The sequence below is a fragment of the Pseudorasbora parva genome, chromosome 6 (genome assembly GCF_024679245.1).
Source record: "Pseudorasbora parva isolate DD20220531a chromosome 6, ASM2467924v1, whole genome shotgun sequence".
Taxonomy (NCBI): Eukaryota; Metazoa; Chordata; class Actinopteri; order Cypriniformes; family Gobionidae; genus Pseudorasbora; species Pseudorasbora parva.
Window position 1 is genome coordinate 36,405,001 of NC_090177.1, and position 21,681 is coordinate 36,426,681.

The window sequence follows — 21,681 nt, forward strand, 5'->3', positions numbered from 1 at the left end:
GATAAGCAGATAAACATCTGAATTTCATTTTTGGGTGAACTAACCCTTTAAGTAATGAAAGTGTTTATGGCTTTAGTTTTAGTTTAGTTGACTATAATAACCCTGAAATGGACCCAGAAAAAAATATGTATCAGCATCATCATATAAAAGTGACTACCATGAACTGTATATGTTTGAAAAAAGTATGCATGTGACTATTTTAGCAGTAGCATGTCGGATATATACGAAATCTGCTGTATGTTTACAGTAACTCTAGGAAATTACTTTCAGGCGACTTCCCTTGCCTTCTCAGAAATAAAAACCTGGTGTGACAACTCTAAATTGTGTCATCTTCCATGCCCAGGATTACTCTTAGAGTATTGCATGTTTTTTTTTAAGTTTTCCTGTTTAACCAGTTCTCAAGCAATCTTCACACAGGTTCTTGGCCCTACCCTACATATAATGGTAAAAGCTAACTTGCTGGAGTTCAAAGCTTAATTAAATGCTGAGGGAGTCGTACTGAACGCTGCTCAGTCACTCACATGAGACAATTACAACAGGTATTTTTATAGCGGAGACGGGCATAAACAAGACTGGCACTTTTACAAACGGCAAAGGACGGCAACCAAGTAAGGAAATCTTCATCATTATATGAAGGGATCTCACCTGAGAAGATTCCTACTGCTATTTTTACTATATACTACTATATTTAATTTCTGAATTGGGGCCTACTGTTACTGTGGTATTTTGGTAGAAACTGTTTGGGGAAATAATCTGCAATATAAAGGCAACTATTTGTATTTTGGATGTCCAGAGATTATTTGTAAGTTTCTCCCTAAATAACAAAAAGGATTTGTAATAATGTACAGTCAGCGGACCATTATCAAAAAAACAAACCCATACAGGGTGATCAGGACAACCCAGACCCAGAAAGATTTTATTTGGTGATAATGATCTGCTGACTTTTAAATGTTTGATGTCAGTAAGATTTTTTAGAAAAGTTTTTTTTTTTTTTCGTAAAAAAGTAAAGTAAAAAAATAAATAAAAACCTTCTGGCCAAAATACTGCACAAAAATACATATTTTGTCATCATTTATTCACCCTCATGTCCTTCCAAACCTGTAAAACTTTTGTTCATCTTCGGAGCACAAATTAGAAATGTATTGATGAAATCTACAAGCTTTCTTCCCTCCAATGACAGCTACGCAACTACCACTTTGAGGCATGAAAAAGGTCACAAAGATATCACAAAACTAATCCATAAGAATTGTTTCAGTCAAAATTTTATGAAGAGACTTGATCCCCTATTATAATAAAAAGATTGAATTTAGTATTTAAATTATATTTAAACAAACAGAAGCTCAAGCGTGATGTGCAACATGAGAATGAACCTCATTGGTTTTTGCTGAAGCTCAAACGTGCTGCGTTACACGAGAATGAACCTCATTGGTCCTTGCTGAAGCTCAAACGTGCTGCGTAACACGAGAATGAACCTCATTGGTTCTTGAGGAAGCTCAAACGTGCTGCGTAACACGAGAATGAACCTCAATGGTTCTTGTTGAAGCTCAAATGTGCTGCATAACACGAGAATGAACCTCATTGGTTCTTGTTGAAGCTCAAACGTGCTGCGTAACACGAGAATGAACCTCAATGGTTCTTGTTGAAGCTCAAATGTGCTGCGTAACACGAGAATGAACCTCAATGGTTCTTGCTGAAGCTCAAACGTGCTGCGTAACACGAGAATGAACCTCATTGGTTCTTGAGGAAGCTCAAACGTGCTGCGTAACACGAGAATGAACCTCATTGGTTCTCACTAAAGCTTAAACGTTCTGCGTAACACAAGAATGAACCTCAATGGTTCTTGTTGAAGCTCAAATGTGCTGCGTAACACGAGAATGAACCTCATTGGTTCTTGTTGAAGCTCAAATGTGCTGCGTAACACGAGAATGAACCTCATTGGTTCTTGAGGAAGCTCAAATGTGCTGCGTAACACAAGAATGAACCTCATTGGTTCTTGCTGAAGCTCAAACGTGCTGCGTAACACGAGAATGAACCTCAATGGTTCTTGTTGAAGCTCAAATGTGCTGCGTAACACGAGAATGAACCTCAATGGTTCTTGCTGAAGCTCAAACGTGCTGCGTAACACGAGAATGAACCTCATTGGTTCTTGTTGAAGCTCAAATGTGCTGCGTAACACGAGAATGAACCTCATTGGTTCTTGTTGAAGCTCAAATGTGCTGCGTAACACGAGAATGAACCTCAATGGTTCTTGTTGAAGCTCAAATGTGCTCCGTAACACAAGAATGAACCTCATTGGTTCTTGCTGAAGCTCAAACGTGCTGCGTAACACGAGAATGAACCTCAATGGTTCTTGTTGAAGCTCAAATGTGCTGCGTAACATGAGAATGAACCTCATTGGCTCTTGTTGAAGCTCAAATGTGCTGCGTAACACGAGAATGAACGTCATTGGTTCTTGAGGAAGCTCAAATGTGCTGCGTAACACGAGAATGAACCTCATTGGTTCTTGCTGAAGCTCAAACGTGCTGCGTAACACGAGAATGAACCTCATTGGTTCTTGAGGAAGCTCAAATGTGCTGCGTAACACAAGAATGAACCTCATTGGTTCTTGCTGAAGCTCAAACGTGCTGCGTAACACGAGAATGAACCTCATTGGTTCTTGAGGAAGCTCAAACGTGCTGCGTAACACGAGAATGAACCTCATTGGTTCTCACTAAAGCTTAAACGTTCTGCGTGACACAAGAATGAACGTCAATGGTTCTTGTTGAAGCTCAAATGTGCTGCGTAACACGAGAATGAACCTCATTGGTTCTTGAGGAAGCTCAAATGTGCTGCGTAACACAAGAATGAACCTCATTGGTTCTTGCTGAAGCTCAAACGTGCTGCGTAACACGAGAATGAACCTCAATGGTTCTTGTTGAAGCTCAAATGTGCTGCGTAACACGAGAATGAACCTCAATGGTTCTTGCTGAAGCTCAAACGTGCTGCGTAACACGAGAATGAACCTCATTGGTTCTTGTTGAAGCTCAAATGTGCTGCGTAACACGAGAATGAACCTCATTGGTTCTTGTTGAAGCTCAAATGTGCTGCGTAACACGAGAATGAACCTCAATGGTTCTTGTTGAAGCTCAAATGTGCTCCGTAACACAAGAATGAACCTCATTGGTTCTTGCTGAAGCTCAAACGTGCTGCGTAACACGAGAATGAACCTCAATGGTTCTTGTTGAAGCTCAAATGTGCTGCGTAACATGAGAATGAACCTCATTGGCTCTTGTTGAAGCTCAAATGTGCTGCGTAACACGAGAATGAACGTCATTGGTTCTTGAGGAAGCTCAAATGTGCTGCGTAACACGAGAATGAACCTCATTGGTTCTTGCTGAAGCTCAAACGTGCTGCGTAACACGAGAATGAACCTCATTGGTTCTTGAGGAAGCTCAAATGTGCTGCGTAACACAAGAATGAACCTCATTGGTTCTTGCTGAAGCTCAAACGTGCTGCGTAACACGAGAATGAACCTCATTGGTTCTTGAGGAAGCTCAAACGTGCTGCGTAACATGAGAATGAACCTCATTGGTTCTCACTAAAGCTTAAACGTTCTGCGTAACACAAGAATGAACCTCAATGGTTCTTGTTGAAGCTCAAATGTGCTGCGTAACACAAGAATGAACCTCAATGGTTCTTGTTGAAGCTCAAATGTGCTGCGTAAAACGAGAATGAACCTCATTGGTTCTTGAGGAAGCTCAAATGTGCTGCGTAACACAAGAATGAACCTCATTGGTTCTTGCTGAAGCTCAAACGTGCTGCGTAACACGAGAATGAACCTCAATGGTTCTTGTTGAAGCTCAAATGTGCTGCGTAACACGAGAATGAACCTCAATGGTTCTTGCTGAAGCTCAAACGTGCTGCGTAACACGAGAATGAACCTCATTGGTTCTTGTTGAAGCTCAAATGTGCTGCGTAACACGAGAATGAACCTCATTGGTTCTTGTTGAAGCTCAAATGTGCTGCGTAACACGAGAATGAACCTCAATGGTTCTTGTTGAAGCTCAAATGTGCTCCGTAACACAAGAATGAACCTCATTGGTTCTTGCTGAAGCTCAAACGTGCTGCGTAACACGAGAATGAACCTCAATGGTTCTTGTTGAAGCTCAAATGTGCTGCGTAACATGAGAATGAACCTCATTGGCTCTTGTTGAAGCTCAAATGTGCTGCGTAACACGAGAATGAACGTCATTGGTTCTTGAGGAAGCTCAAATGTGCTGCGTAACACGAGAATGAACCTCATTGGTTCTTGCTGAAGCTCAAACGTGCTGCGTAACACGAGAATGAACCTCATTGGTTCTTGAGGAAGCTCAAATGTGCTGCGTAACACAAGAATGAACCTCATTGGTTCTTGCTGAAGCTCAAACGTGCTGCGTAACACGAGAATGAACCTCATTGGTTCTTGAGGAAGCTCAAACGTGCTGCGTAACACGAGAATGAACCTCATTGGTTCTCACTAAAGCTTAAACGTTCTGCGTAACACAAGAATGAACCTCAATGGTTCTTGTTGAAGCTCAAACGTACTGCGTAACAAGAGAATGAACCTTACTGGTTCTTGTGAACTTGAATGAGCTTCAATTTACTACAATTTACTACTACTATGTGTGTGTTGATAAATGTTTATAAGTATTTTGAAGTCGTCATCCTCAATTCTAGTCATAATATGAGTCTGATACTGCTCCATTGGGCTGTAATTATAAGGCATGTTTCACCTGAACCAGGAAAGACCTTCATTGGATAGACCTGCTACCAATCAGAGCAACGGAACGACGCATAAAGTTAGTCAACTCACTGTGTTGTCTGCCAAGTCTGCGGTTTTCCTGCAGGTGTTTTCGATGTCCGCAGGTTGAAGCGACCTCAATTATGTGATATATACTGTAGACTCAGAAATGCGAATTTTAGCAGGCAACCTTGCCAAAATGTACTTACCAACACGATCATCATTTCAGAGAGAAATAGGGAAGGGGAATGAATATACGAAGTTCTCTGTTTAGGATTGGAATCCAAGCGCCTCTGATGGCGCGGATGATTACGTTACTGTTTATCATCTGTCTATCATTGTCTAAAGCCCGCCCTGACAATTTAATTGGTCCGAACATTTTCTGTTCAGGCATAATTACTCCTCTATGGATCGAGTCCAGACCGAACCGCCCAAGCTCAAATTTTGTGGGCGGGGCTGAGTTCGGCTGGCATCCAAGCTACTTTATAAATTAATAAAAGCCTAAGTTCAATCTGTTCATCATAAGCAATCGAGTCTCTTCAGAAAATTTGGACTAAACCTCTCAATTATTATGGATTAGTTTTACAATCCCTTTATAATCTTTTTGAAGCATCAAAGAGGTAGTTGCGTGGCTGTTAATGGAGGGACAGAAGGCCCTCAAATTTCATAAAAAAAATGCTTAATTTGTGTCCTGAAGATGAATGAAAGTCTTACAGGTATGGACCAATTAAGTTTTGCGTTAACTAACTCTTTTGAATGTTACTCAAAAATATCATGTCATACAACAAAGCACTAAACAGAAGAGAAAAAAATCTGAAAGACAGAGTCTTAGTTAGACACATGGTGTTAATATTTAGAGGGCTTGTCTAAATCTTTTAAAAAATTCTCAGTTTTCTGTTTTAATTCTCAGTATGCCTGTAGAAACATTATCAATCAGGAATCGTTCTGCCATTGGCCGCTTTCCAGCCGGTACTCTTCCGCTGGAGGATCCGGAGAAGGTGAAGCTAGAGAAGCCAGCGACGAAGTGGTCATGTGGCACATGGTTCCGCCAGTGCTGCCTCCGCTGCTGCTGCCGGCACAAAAAAACAGAGGGCGGCGTCACACATGGAGAAACAGGGATCACTGAGATGCCAGAGACAGGTAACCTAACTGGACAAGAGAGATTTTGACTTGAACAAACATTTAAGTGATAGATCAGCTAATAATGAACGTTCAGTCATCATTTACTCACCCAAGCCTGTCCGACTGTCTTTCTTCTGTGGAACACAAAGGAAAATGTTTTTAATAATGTCCCACAGAAGACAGTCAAATGATGCCAGGATTTTAATTTTTGGATCATTGTGTAAAATACACTCAACCAAGCTCTCTCTCTTTCAGGTACCTTACTAGAAGTGCGTTCAATAGACCTTCTCAAATCCAACAAAGAACTGAACCGAATTGAGCATCATACAGATCGCTACCGCTGCGAAAACCTCATTATCCGCAGAGGCCAGACCTTTCAGATGCTGATTGAGCTCTCAAGACCTTTCAACTCGAAGACAGATAAACTTCATTTAGATTTGAAACTAGGTCAGTTTTGCCATCTCAGAACCTCTAGCCCAAACAGTTATTTTATTGTCTTTATTGTAAAGCCTTCACCCTTAAAAATAAAGAGGCAGGAAGAACCAAAAATGGGTTTTCACAGTGATGCCATAGAAGAACAATTTTGGTTCCCCAAAGAACAGTTTTGAGAAAGGTTCTTTTAAGAACCATTTTATAGTCTAAAGAAACTTTTTAACTACAAAGAACATTTTGTGGTTCTTTGGATATTAAAGGTTCTTCATGAAGCCAAACCTTAAAGGAACACTCACTTTTTTTGTGAAAATAGGCTCATTTTCCAAGTCCCTTAGAGTTAAACAGTTGAGTTTTACTGTTTTTGAATCCATTCAGCCGATCTCTGTATCTGGTGGTAGCTCTTTTAGCATAGCTTAGCATACATGATTGAATCGGATTAGACCGTTAGCATCGCACTCAGAAATGACCAAAGACTTTATTTTTTCAAATATAATATTTTTCCTATTTAAAACTTGACTATTCTGTAGTTACATCGTGTACGAAGACCAACAGAAAATTAAAAGTTGTGATTTTTTTAGACCGATATAAATAGGAACTATTTTCTCATTCCTGCATAATAATCACAGAATTGTGCTGCCATCCCATGGGTGCAGCGGCGCAGTGATATTACACAGTGACTGAAAGTCGTCCTCAGATAGGCAACTTCCAATGCAACCGGCACTAAGTTTGTGTAGTTACAGAGAATGCACTTTTACGGTAGAAAATCTGTGATTATTACACAGGAATGAGAAAATATTTCCTGGTCATATCGGTCTAAAAAAAAATCGCAACTTTACATTTTTGTTGGTCTTAGTGCTCGATGTAACTATAGAAGTGTCAAGTTTTAAATAGGAAAAATATTGAAAGTCTTTGGTCATTTTTTTTGAGCGCGATGCTAATGGTCTAATCCGATTCAGTGATGTATGCTAAGCTATGCTAAAAGCTCTACCGCCAGAAACAGAGATCGGCTGAATGGATTCAAAAATGGTAAATCTCAACTGTTTAACTCTAAGGGGACTCGGAAAATAAGCCTATTTCTCAAAAAAAGTGGAGTGTTCCTTTAATTTTTAAGAGTATTGGTGAGCATAAGAGATTTAAAAATCTTATTAACCCCAAACTTGGAATTTGTATTATGTATTGATCTTTAAAAAAACATGTCATTCCATCTCTGTATGTTTGTGTGCATTTGTTGTTCAGGTAATCTCCCAGATGTTTCCAAAGGCACACATGTGACTGTTCCTTTGGTTGAGGATCTGCAGGACAACTGCTGGGAGGCTAAGATAGTTGAACAGAAAGACAGAAAAATCAAATTGTCTGTCAACTCTCTGCCAACTGCTGCTGTTGGCAAATACAGGCTCAGTGTTGCAACACATTCTCCTACGGGCGAGGCCATGTCCCCGTACAATCCTGACAATGACATCTACATGCTTTTCAACCCCTGGTGTGAAGGTAAAAACAAGGGTGGGGTGAGAGAGATGGGGAAAATGATAACATCAAGATGTACAGATAATGAGAAATAGTTGTAGTGTGATACTATCTGGCACATTCCACAAATACTCTCCTGTGACATATTTTGAAGACATTAAATCACATATGCCATGCTTATTGTTGAAATCTATTAGATATGTTAGGCAGTATACAGCTCTGGAAAAAATAAAGAGACATTGATTTTTCAATGCCAAGTAGTCTCTTAATTTTTTCCAGAGCTGTATATCTTTTAGCTAACATCCAATGAACCCAAAGCAGCTTGTTTTAAACCAGGAGTGTCCAGTCCTGCTGAGTTTAGCTTCAGCTTGCCTCAACACATTTGACTGGGTTTCTAAATGTGTCTAGATAGAACTTGATTAGCTGGTTCAGGTGTGTTTAATTGGAGTTGGAGTGAAAGTTTGCAGGATAGTGGCCCTTCAGGAGGAGGATTGGACACCCCTGGTTTAACAAATAAAGTGTATGACCCGCCTAAAATTGGCGGGTCAAGTGTATGACCCGCCTAAGATTTTTTTTCAGAGGTTTTGATCTTCGTAACTGTATTAAATAATTGTCATGTTTACATAATCTATTGAACTGATATTCAATTAATTTAGAATCTTAATTTAGTTCTTAACGTATTTAATTAACATTAACATAATATATTACAGTGTCCCACATTTCGCGGATAGCTCCCTAACATGATTATTTAAACAAAACAAAGCGAAATAATTTTGTGGAATCCATGATTTGGACAGATAAATATATTTACATCAAGTATATAATCAAGAGAAATGTAGGATACAACAGGGCTAAAGGCGCAGCGGGCTTAAAGGAGCCCTTGATTTTATTTTGCTCTATACCATACAATAGATGGCACAAAAACTTACTGCAGCATTTTCCAAAACGTACACTTTTCATGACGCACATGGAAATTTGCCTGATGCTTGATGCGATCGTGAGCAGCAGCGCAAAGTTGATTCTGCACTGATTTGATCTACTATTGGATGTTTTTTTGGGGGGTTATGTTGTAAATTCAAGTAGCAAATGAGAATCGATAAAAATATTGACTATATTTTGAGACAAAGGTCTTCTTAATGATTTTCAATTATTTATAGCAACACAATAAAGACACAAAAATTAACATGATAATAAATATCTGTCTGACTCTCCCATTTGTTGACATGACATGGTTAGATTCAGATGTTAAATAGTATATTCATTTTGGTGTCCACTCTAGAGATAATCACCATATTCATAATGAAAAAAAATCATGATCAATTTCATATTTGTGTGTGTGTGTGTGTGTGTGTGTGTGTGTGTGTGTGTGTGTGTGTGTGCGTGCGTGTGTGTGTGTGTGTGTGTGTGTGTGTGTGTGTGTGTGTGTGTGTGTGTGTGTGTGTGTGTGTGTGTGTGTGTGTGTGTGTGTGTGTGTGTGTGTGTGTATGATATTGATCATATCATATAATAAAATACCATTTACTGTTAAAACTGTAATTTTTGTATCAAATTACTATGGGATCTCCTTCAATGCTTTTAGAATTTTTACTTTTTAAAATAGTTTTGTTTCTATATTTATTAAATATATTTTTTATATTAACATGTTAGTGACAGAATATTTATTGATCAAAAATGTATAAGTGTATTTATTAAATGAAATGGAAAATAGAAGCTAAAGTGATTGTTTTGAACAAGTATTAATTAGACATTATTACAAACATTATTTTAGCAAAATGATTTGTATCAATAATGTGTGTCTTTTGCCCAATGCTGGTTTTATCCTGTGTGTGTCTGTGGGGTAAAAGGCCCTCTTCAACACATCATACAATTTTTTTTTTGTATACAATGATACAATTGATAATGTCTAATTATATTATTAAATATCTAAAAATACACATATTTTTTTCTAAACTATTGGAGCAGTAAAAATGATCTTTTTCTAAAGGTGTGCCATTAGCCCTGTTGTACATTGTCATTTAGAAGTAGTAGGAGTATGAGTTTCAGTGCCTGTTTTATCCCGTGTGTGGTCACTGCCACCTTATTTTTGTCATTTTCTTTCATCACGGTCTGTCTCATTCCAAGATTCTGGAAAACGGAAAAAAAACTGCTTCCCTTCATTCACTTTCTCTTCCACTTCTAGGCGACTCTGTGTACATGGATAATGAGGAAGAGAGGAAGGAGTATGTTTTAAATGACATGGGAATAATTTATTACGGAACTGACAGCCAGATTGGAGACAGGCCGTGGAATTTTGGCCAGGTCAGAGCAACTCATCCATATAAACACATCTAGTGTTTTCATAAAAAACTTCATCGATTCCTTCTCAGCTTGAACACATGGCAGAAAGACAGATTTTTAGCTTGGATTACATTTAATTTCATTCAAAGATTAAATATGATTTTTAAAAATCAACTCTTTCTTCTGTATCTTAGTTTGATATTGACACCCTTCCAGCGTGTCTGTTTTTGCTGGAGCACAGTGGTACCCCAGCATCAGGATGGGGAGATCCTGTCAATGTGGTCCGGCTTTTGTCTGCAATGGTGAGTTTGAATGCTCCTTTTAATGGGATTTTACTGGGGTTCTCTTATAATGACAATTTATTCTCTTCTCTTCTCTTCTCTTCTCTTCTCTTCTCTTCTCTTCTCTTCTCTTCTCTTCTCTTCTCTTCTCTTCTCTTCTCTTCTCTTCTCTTCTCTTCTCTTCTCTTCTCTTCTCTTCTCTTGATCTTATTGCAGCAAATAACAGCATATTTTATGAAAATTATCATTCACTGCAAATAAGAGTATAGAGTAAACGTAAAACAAATTAAACAGATTAGGTAAACCAAATGAACTTTTATTAGTATTTAGAACTTTCTTTCCCTTTTGAGTTCACAAAACCGACACAATTGTTTTGAGTTTTATAATCTTGTTTCGGCTATGACGTGACCTTTGAAAGGCAATTACAGAATTAGCTAGTTCAAGCTAGCCAAGTTTCCACTACTAAAAATATAAAAATTTACATGAATTTACAGTTAATTGTATGAATTAGCTTACGCAAATATTTCAAGAGTAATATAAGCACAAAATAAAAACCTGCCAGTTCTGCTGCCAGTTGAACAAACACAGCCAATATGTTAAAGGGTTAGTTCACCCAAAAATGAAATTGATGTCATTAATGACTCACCCTAATGTCGTTCCACACCCGTAAGACCTCTGTTCATCTTCAGAACACAGTTTAATATATTTAATATTTTAGTCCCAGAGCATATGCAGTCTTTGCACACTATACTGTCCATGTCCAGAAAGGGAATAAAAACATCATCAAAGTAGTCCATATGTGACATCAGTTAGTTAGTTAGAATCTCTTGAAGCATCGAAAATACATTTTGGTCCAAAAATAACAAAAACTACGACTTTATTCAGCATTGTCTTCTCTTCCGTGTTCCTCAAATAAAGATTCAAACGGTCATGAATCAGTGAATCGATCAATGATTCGGATCGCCAATGTCACGTGATTTCAGCAGTTTGGCAGTTTGATACCCAATACAAACTACTGAAGTCACTTAGACAATAAAGACAATGCTGAATAAAGTAGTTTTTTATATTTTTTGAACAAAATGTATTTTCGATGCTTCAAGAGATTCTAATTGATGATGTCTCATATGGACTACTTTGATGATGTTTTTATTCCCTTTCTGGACATGGACAGTATAGTGTGCATAGACTGCATATGCTCTGGGACTAAAATATAAAATATCTTAAACTGTGTTCTGAAGATGAACGAATGTCTTACGGGTGTGGAAAGACATTAGGGTGTCATTAATTACATAAATTTCATTTTTGGGTGAACTAACCCCATGTCTTAAGTACTACTATGACAAACTAGCGATTAATCAAGAGGCAATCACTGTGATTTTTTGTTTCATATTAAACCATTATGCTTTTGATGTATTTGACCTAAAAGAGTTATGAACAGTCTTAAAGGAAAAAAAATTGATGACTAACTTGTAAGACTAGCAGTTTATGCAACCGGCCACTACTTATCTTTGAATTTCTTAACTTAAATTGGTTGATTGGTACAAGTTGATTGGCCTGTGCTGATTGCTTGATAAGATTGCTGGCTCAACATTTAAATAGTCTGATTCATTGTTTGCTGTAACTTATTCCTGCAACAAGGTATCCGAGTTTCTTTGAAACCATCCCCATCCCCAGCTCCGCCTGCCTAGATCTGCTTTAGGATATAAGCATGCTTCTTTCACTCAGCAGCAGATCTTACATGATCACACCAGCATGTAGGTGTATCTATTAGCAGTAGCAAGTCCACATTTGCTCAACACCAGATATAATCTGCAAAGACCAAATACATTAGCATCACCATGAAATAAATGTTGGCTTTTTTATTGAAGTCTGTCAGGGTGGGATAACTTGTCACTCACATGAGTGTGACCAATAGCAAACCACAATCATCCAATCAATTCCCCAAGGACAACATCAAGTGATGTGAACTTTTGTCTGATGTTTAGATTAACTACTGTCTTAAACTGAACGTGACACATCTGGTGTGGCACTTCTTGTCCACTGGGATAAGGATACATTCTGCAAGAGATAAATTAGGGAAGAACCCAGCAGCAGATCTAGACAGGTGGTGCTGGGGAGGAGGAAGGATAAAAAAAAAAAGTGTATCATGGCCAACAGTATCTGAGCTGGATCAAGTCAAGACAGAGGGTTGCATTTATAGGAAAGAAAGATAAACCGGCTGCGTTACCGACTTCAAAGGACCAATCAGAAGAGTTTCATGCTTGAACTATGCATAAATTTAACAATTAAAATCAAATATCCAGATGCAATAGAATAATCATTTTTGTTGTTTTTAGATAAACTCTCCTGATGACAGTGGTGTGCTGATAGGCAACTGGTCAGGTAAGTACGATGATGGCATGGCCCCCACGTTCTGGAGCGGCAGCAGTGACATCCTGAGACAGTACTACAAAAATGGAGGAACACCGGTCAAATACGGACAGTGCTGGGTCTTCTCTGGGGTCACCACCTCAGGTAAGAGCATGTGTTTGAGGATGTGTAAGAATATGTCAGTTTGATTTGAGCATAACAGTTAAACCTCTTTCTCTTTTTCAGTGATGAGGTGTTTAGGGATTCCCACCCGGAGCGTAACAAACTTCGAGTCTGCTCATGACACAGACGTTTCCTTGACAACAGATGTGTATTTAGATGAGAATTATGAGCCGATTGAGGAGCTGAATCAAGATTCTGTCTGGTTAGCTCAAATTTCATTTACAATATTTTAAACAAATTTAAACAAATCTAGATGAGTAAGGAACGCACTGTAATGTAAAATCATATTACTGTTACACCCAAATACTGCACCATTCAAACTGGTATTAGGATCAGCGTCAAACAAAACACGGTATTAATTATACAAATCTTGTCTCCGCAGGAACTTCCATGTGTGGAATGACTGCTGGATGGCCCGTCCAGATCTACCCGCGGGTATGGGGGGCTGGCAGGTAGTAGATGCCACCCCTCAAGAGACCAGTCAGGGCGTTTTTCGTTGTGGTCCCGCTTCTGTCGCAGCTGTCCGGAATGGACAAGTTTACCTTAAGCATGACACACCATTTGTATTTGCAGAGGTATACCTAAAATTTCTAAATTATCACTTCATTTTTAAATGAGGCCCAAAGAGGCTTGTAGGTACTGAATGTTTCACTTTTTTTGTTCAAGGTGAACAGTGATAAAGTGTACTGGCAGCGGACTGCTGATGGGACCTTCACTCCCGTCCAAGTTAAGAAGAAAGCAGTAGGTCACTGCATCAGCACCAAAGCAGTTGGCACCGACGAACGTGAGGACATCACGCACCTCTACAAATACCCAGAAGGTAAAAAATAAATTAAAAAAATTATATATATATCTCCTCTGGAAAAAATTAAGAGACCACTTAACATTGATTTTTCAATGTTAAGTGGTCTCTTCATTTTTACAGAGCTGTAGAGTTAAAAATACAGGCATTAAGATATTATACTTATATTCATCAGTGGTGGATGATGAAGTACTTGACTAAAAGTATAGTACAGATACATTTACTGTTAACTAGAGACTCACTCTGACCAGATCATTGAATCAGTGAAGTGCTGACTCAACAACAGATTGGCAAATGAATCATTAGGGTGCTTTGTGAACAGCAACAGAATCAATGGGTTCATTAAAAACATTTTGCTAGTTCATTTGAATCTGACATTCTATCATCTCTTAGAGAGAGTGTTGATTTCTATGAAATAATATGTTTTTATGAAACATACAGGTAATTTGCAAAAAATTAGCATATTGTGATAAAGTTCATTATTTTCCATAATGTAATGATAAAAATTAAACTATCATATATTTTAGATTCATTGCACACCAACTGAAATATTTCAGGTCTTTTATTGTTTTAATGCTGATGATTTTGGCATACAGCTCATGAAAACCCCAAATCTCAAAAAATTAGCATATCATGAAAAGTTTCTCTAAACGAGCTATTAACCTAATCATCTGAATCAACTAATTAACTCTAAACACCTGCAAAAGATTCCTGAGGCTTTTAAAAACTCCAAGCCTGGTTCATTACTCAAAACCGCAATCATGGGTAAGACTGCCGACCTGACTGCTGTCCAGAAGGCCATCATTGACACCCTCAAGCGAGAGGGTAAGACACATAAAGAAATTTCTGAACGAATAGGCTGTTCCCAGGGTGCTGTATCAAGGCACCTCAGTGGGAAGTCTGTGGGAAGGAAAAAGTGTGGCAAAAAACGCCGCACAACGAGAAGAGGTGACCGGACCCCGAGGAAGATTGTGGAGAAGGACCGATTCCAGACCTTGGGGGCCCTGCGGAAGCAGTGGACTGAGTCTGGAGTAGAAACATCCAGAGACACCGTGTACAGGTGTGTGCAGGAAATGGGCTACAGGTGCCGCATTCCCCAGGTCAAGCCACTTTTGGGCTACAGAGAAGCAGCACTGGACTGTTACTCAGTGGTCCAAAGTACTTTTTTCGGATGAAAGCAAATTTTGCATGTCATTCGGAAATCAAGGTGCCAGAGTCTGGAGGAAGACTGGGGAGAAGGAAATGCCAAAATGCCTGAAGTCCAGTGTCAAGTACCCACAGTCAGTGATGGTCTGGGGTGCCATGTCAGCTGCTGGTGTTTGTCCACTGTGTTTAATCAAGGGCAGGGTCAATGCAGCTAGCTATCAGGAGATTTTGGAGCACTTCATGCTTCCATCTGCTAAAAAGCTTTATGGAGATGAAGATTTGGTTTTTCAGCACGACCTGGCACCTGCTCACAGTGCCCAAACCACTGGTAAATGGTTTACTGACCATGGTATTACTGTGCTCAATTGGCCTGCCAACTCTCCTGACCTGAACCCCATAGAGAATCTGTGGGATATTGTGAAGAGAAAGTTGAGAGACGCAAGACCTAACACTCTGGATGAGCTTAAGGCCGCTATCGAAGCATCCTGGGCCTCCATAACACCTCAGCAGTGCCACAGGCTGATCGCCTCCATGCCACGCCGCATTGAAGCAGTCATTTCTGCAAAAGGATTCCCGACCAAGTATTGAGTGCATAACTGAACATAATTATTTGAAGGTTGACTTTTTTTGTATTAAAAACACTTTTCTTTTATTGGTCGGATGAAATATGCAAATTTTTTGAGATTTTGGGGTTTTCATGAGCTCTATGCCAAAATCATCAGTATTAAAATAATTAAAGTGGGGGTGAAACACTCAGTTTTAGTCAATCTCATGTCAATCTTAAATACCTATAAAGTAGTATTGCATCCTTCATATCTCCGAAAAGTCTTTAGTTTTATTATATTTAAAAAGAAATATAGGCTGTACCGAGTCTTTCCGGAAAAAAACGAGCGCCTGGAGGCGTATCGTTTGGGCGGAGCTAAAGAATGACGATCGCGAACAAAGCGGTGACGTCCTCAAGCTTGGAGAAACCCACGGCTATCTCAGCTAATACAGATAATGATCCACAATCAAATCTGAGGCACAAATAAATTGAACAGGAGAAACGGCAACATCAGGATGTCCGTCTCTGTGGTATGTACTGTATTTAGTGGCCTGTCAACATTTGTGTGTGTTTACTCGCAGTTTATGAGGACATGATTTGGTTTATGGACTATTGTATGCGACTAGACCTTAGAAGTAGCAAGCAAAATGGTTTTGCACGTCAGACTAGTGTAACGTTATACAGAACAACAATAGAGTAACCGTTAGCGCATTTGATTAATGAAGCACGCGATCGTGTCATTTACTGATGTTTACTCTCGCGACGAGCCAACAGCACAGACATTTGAAGCAGTTTTACTCACCGGCTGCTTCCAAAGCAGGACCGAACCTTTATCGCTGGGACCGCTCCGACAAAAACACACTTCTTTGGTATGATTTGGTAAAGTCCTGTGACAGCAGTGGCGTGGAAATCCACTTTGAGACGTGACTGAAGCGATGCTGTGAAGCTTCCCGTCATTTCTGAGTTCAAATCGGTTCAAAGGCAGCGCTGCCTTCCCCGAATGCTGTGCTGAAGCGTTGAAGTCGCTCGACGTCACCCATAGGAATAAAGTGGAGCGCGGCGTGCATCATAAGTGTTCACAGAGGACTGGATCTGCACCTGAGAGAGTGTTTACGGCGTGCATTTCCTCTCTCTCGCTCTAGTCACACGCACGCGCACCCTACCGGGAGAAGAGCCCGTACGGCCCATACAAGGACCTTCCGCTCTTATTAACGTCAAGCCGACCCATACTCGAAAAAAACTCTCCGAAACTTGTGAGAAACCGGAAGGAGCATTTTTGACACAGAAATACTCTATCAAACGTCCAACATTAGTTTTTGAAACTTTGTCTATGTTTAGGATGGGAATCCAAGTCTTTAACAGTGTAAAAAGCTCAGTATGCATGAAACAGCATTTCACCCCCCCTTTAAAGACCTGAAACATTTCAGTTGGTGTGCAATGAATCTTAAATATATGAAAGTTTAATTTTTATCAGTACATTATGGAAAATAATGAACTTTATCACAATATGCATATTTTTTAAGAAGGACCTGTAGAGGAGTAAAAGGTCTGATAGTACGCTTCAAGGTAAAAGTTTCCTTGAAGACCCCTGTGGTAAAAATAAAGTTTTTAATGTTGCTTATATGTCTATGTGGTGTTTTTTAATATGCTCACCTAAAAATGAAAATTCTGTCATTAATTACTTATCCTCATGTTGTTTGTTACGGGTGTCGAACAACATGAGGGTAAATTAATGACAGAATTTTAATGAACCTCCGTTCATCTTCAGAACACAAATGAAGATATTTTTGTTGAAATCCGACGGCTCTGAAAGGCCTTCATTGACACCAATGTCATTGTCAACGTCAATGTCAACAACTTATATAGTGATGGGCCGATTTCAAAACCAAGTTTCGAACGGTTATGAATTTGCGTATATAGAAACAATACGCTGATTCATAACCGTTCGAAACATTGTTTTGAAATCGGCCCATCACTATATAAGTCATTTTTCTCATAAAATGATTGTAGAGTCACTGTAGTGAGATGGGCTTTGTAACGACGTCTTTAGTGCCTTTATTGGTCTTGGGAGAGGAAATGACATTGGTGTCAATGAAGGCCTTTCTGAGCCGTCTCTTGTGTCCCGAAGATGAACGGAGATCTTACGGGTGTCAAACGACATTAGGGTAAGTAATTAATGACAGAATTTTCATTTTTGGGTGAACTAACCCATTAAGACGAACCATGTGCAAATTCATAAGTCAACACCATTGCTGAGCTTTTTATCCCCTTAATACGGCATGCGAACCAAAGGGGTCTCTGACGTCACAAACCAAACACGTCAACGTGTTATCATCAACAAGTGGATCTCTGCGCTGGTGCGAGTGAGTGGAGGCGTAGCTAATTTGCATTTTCATGGATCCGTGTATACAAAATGAGGCAGGGGTGTATAGTTACATTCAATCTATTGTAAGGAATGAATACTTTTTTTTCAAGGAAAAACATAAATATATAATTTTGGTGATCAAAGATAAAATTCTTGACTACAGGGTGAGTGTAAGAAAATACTCCAATAAAGTACAAAAATACTTATGTACAGTAAATAGTAAAAATATTGTTTTACTCTTCATAGTTTTGAAAATATATCCCGAGATTTTCAAGAAGTAACAATTGAATGGCTCTCAAAATGTCAAGTGCTGTAAACATCAAGTAAAGCAATAATAACATTCCCCTTTCACCTTAAATACATGTGAGAGCACAAATCTGAATCATTAGCAGTTTTTCAAATATATATATTAAAAATATTTTTTTAACAAATATAAATATTAAAATTATTATTTTAATTTAAATTATTAATTAATTAAAGTCACTTCACATGACAACCTGAACTAATCATGTCTTGTCATAAAAAGTAATCATTTTGTGATATTTTAAGTCAGGTAAAAAATGTTCATCATGAAAGAGGTATATGCAAGGCATTGTATGTGTGAAATTTTCTTTAACATATTATTCCTTTGTTTTCCATCTCATTAGATTCAGAGGAAGAACGCATTGCTGTGGAAACAGCCTGTCAGTATGGCTCTAAATCAGGGCTCTACGATGTCTCCAGTGCGGATGACGTCACCCTCCAGATCACTATGGATGGAGAAGAACCTCAGCTTGGTGCAGATGCTAAACTGGCCATCACGGTAAAGAACACGAGCACAGAACTGCGCACTTTCAATCTCCATAGCCAGGTGGCTGTTATGTACTATACTGGAGTGTATAAAGCAACAGTGAAGAAAGACCAGATACCTCTCGAACTCCAACCCAATGAAGGTGAGAAACATTAACACAATGCATTCATACAATAATGTAGCATGTAATTCATATTAGATTATTGATGCATTACTGATACCAATTAGAGATACATTTTTCACTCTTGTACTCTCTCATAGATGAGACTGTGGAGTGGTGTCTGCCTTATGATCACTATAAAGACCAGTTGGTGGACCAGGCCATGCTGATGCTCACACTCACTGGACGGGTCACTCAGACCAAACAGGTTCTGGCTACCCAGTTTCGCTTCAGACTGCGCACACCAGATATAGTCATCAAAGTGAGTTTGTATAACTACAGTGAGTTGACATAGTCAAAAAGACTTCTCTGTTTTACACTCAAAATAATAAAATGTATATTATGGAGACTAATGTGTGTGGTAAATTAAGGTTAGAACAAGCAAACCTATTTTATTGGGTGAATTACTTTTATGAGATCATGACCGTTTTTGTAAATCTGTGCTCCTCTACCTTTCAGCCTGAAGTGGACACTGCAGTAGTTGGCAAAGAGTTTAAGGCTACGATAATCTTCCGAAACCCACTTAAGCGCACACTGAAGAATGTGAAGTTTCGCATTGAAGGACTGGGATTGCAGAGTGTCAGGGAGGTTTCCTACGGGTAAGATGCTCAATGTAAAATGTACAGCAGATGTGGTTGTCCTCATTATGGTCTACGACTGAGCCTCAATGAACCACGAGAGTGAACCTCATTGGGCCTTGCTGAAGCTCAAACGTGCTGCGTAACACGAGAATGAACCTCATTGGTCCTTGCTGAAGCTCAAACGTGCTGCGTAACACGAGAATGAACCTCATTGGTTCTTGCTGAAGCTCAAATGTGCTGCGTAACACAAGAATGAACCTCATTGGTTCTTGCTGAAGCTCAAATGTGCTGCGTAACACAAGAATGAACCTCATTGGTTCTTGATGAAGCTCAAATGTGCTGCGTAACGAGAATGAACCTCATTGGTTCTTGTTGAAGCTCAAACGTGCTGCGTAACAAGAGAATGAACCTCATTGGTTCTTGTTGAAGCTCAAACGTGCTGCGTAACACGAGAATGAACCTCATTGGTTCTTGTTGAAGCTCAAATGTGCTGCGTAACACAAGAATGAACCTCATTGGTTCTTGATGAAGCTCAAATGTGCTGCGTAACGAGAATGAACCTCATTGGTCCTTGCTGAAGCTCAAACGTGCTGCGTAACACGAGAATGAACCTCATTGGTTCTTGCTGAAGCTCAAACGTGCTGCGTAACACGAGAATGAACCTCATTGGTTCTTGTGGAAGCTCAATTCTCAAGAATAAGTGACATAATTTTCATTTTTAGGTGAACTATCTCTTTAAAGTCTCTAATGTTCACCAATGAGGCAGTTTTTATATAAAAAATGTAATAAAATAAAAAACAGTATTAATAGTATAACCATTTAAAATAACTGTTTACTTGAATATATTTCTAAAAATAAAATATATTCCTGTAATGGCATCAAAGAAAAAGACAAACTCTGTTCCAGAGTTTTAATTTAATACATTTTGTTAACAATTTCACAGCATTGTATAAAACATTATAACAATATTTGCAGAAATATGCATGTGTGTGTGTGTGTGTGTGTGTGTGTGTGTGTGTGTGTGTGTGTGTGTGTGTGTGTGTGTGTGTGTGTGTGTGTGTGTGTGTGAGAGTGTTTGAAATCAATTCAAAAACATGGCAATACGATTTTTCTCACTCTCTCTTTTGTATATATATTTTTCTCAGAAATATAGAAAGCTTGGCCACGGTGACCCTGACGGAGAAGTTTATTCCCTCTGAGGCTGGGCCACATAAACTTCTAGCTTCACTTGACTGCCGTCAACTACCTCAGGTGCATGGAGTCGCCAACATCCTTGTCAAATCAGTGTGAACAATCTCTTTCCTAGCCTTGTCTGAAGGCTCCATTATCTCAAGGCATTACATAATACAGAAATATGAGACCAAAACAGCTGAATTTTGAATAGTGTAGTGCAATAACCACTTGTTCATGATTTAAATGGCTTAATGTAACAATTCAGAATGTTTTTTTATGTTTTTTTTTGTTTGTTTTTTACATGGATTCAGCATGAACTGTTGTTGCGTTAAGACTTTTCTTAACTGTATAATTTTTTCCACAATATTTTTTATTTATTTATATTTATTTGTTATTTGTGGTGGTCTAAGTACTAAGCATCACATGCTTAATTAACAATGTGCACAAAAGATTTGTTGCATATTATATATATATATATATATATATTGTATTTGTCCAGTGACTTTAGATAAAACTGTCGTTTTATTGGGTGCATCATTACACCAGTATGTGGCAGCCAGTGTCTGTCGAGTGTGTAAGTCATATCTTTCATTGAAAAAATGTTAACACGTTCACACTCTTTTACAGTTCATAGCGATCTCTTCTGTCAGTACACATGAATCATGTGCTACATTTAAGTCAACAGATCAATGAAAAATGATTTCAGGGTGTTATTCCTAATTATTTAAGTTGTCATTTACAAGTTGTCTTGTTTTTAAAAATGTATACTCTGTGATTGTTAGACTTGTTTTTTGATTTTTTTTAAAGATGCATTCACTAGTGTGGTGCTAATTGAAAAAGTTTTACATATTAAGAAATAAATTGTGAAGAGTCATCTGAATTGTGGCACACATGAAGACTGTACTCATAGTTTTCTAACAAGGTTTTAATTATTTATTACACAGCTCCGTGGAATACTTGATTCTGCTTTTTTTCTGAAATTTCTCTATACTGTAGCCTACTATACTTGTTGTAGCCATTAAAACACATATTTAGTTTCATAAGTTTAAATATTATAATGTTTTTTATATTTTCATTTACGTGATGATTATAAAATTGAACAGATGCGCATATGTCAGAAGAAATTATTTTGGCCACTTGAACTTCATTAGTATTATTTTTTTTTTTGTTAAAAGCCTTTCTTTAAAGGTGCACTATGCAACTTTCTGTCCACTGGAGGGCGCCTATTCTAAGCAAAGGAGCAAACTTTGAGC

General features: G+C 38.5%; 1 protein-coding gene across 1 annotated transcript; it reads left to right on the top strand.

Moving 5' to 3' along the window:
* Window positions 1-479: 479 nt before the first annotated feature.
* Window positions 480-20,782, top strand: tgm1 (transglutaminase 1, K polypeptide). Its single transcript, XM_067447353.1, has 14 exons — window positions 480-608; window positions 5,670-5,899; window positions 6,137-6,328; window positions 7,550-7,801; window positions 9,957-10,075; window positions 10,249-10,356; window positions 12,672-12,849; window positions 12,931-13,069; window positions 13,250-13,442; window positions 13,534-13,687; window positions 18,372-18,656; window positions 18,776-18,936; window positions 19,134-19,273; window positions 20,401-20,782. The coding sequence occupies exons 2-14, from the start codon at window positions 5,671-5,673 to the stop codon at window positions 20,543-20,545; spliced, it is 2,295 nt and encodes a 764-aa protein (XP_067303454.1). The 5' UTR covers window positions 480-608; window position 5,670; the 3' UTR covers window positions 20,546-20,782.
* The last annotated feature ends 899 nt before the right edge of the window (window positions 20,783-21,681 follow it).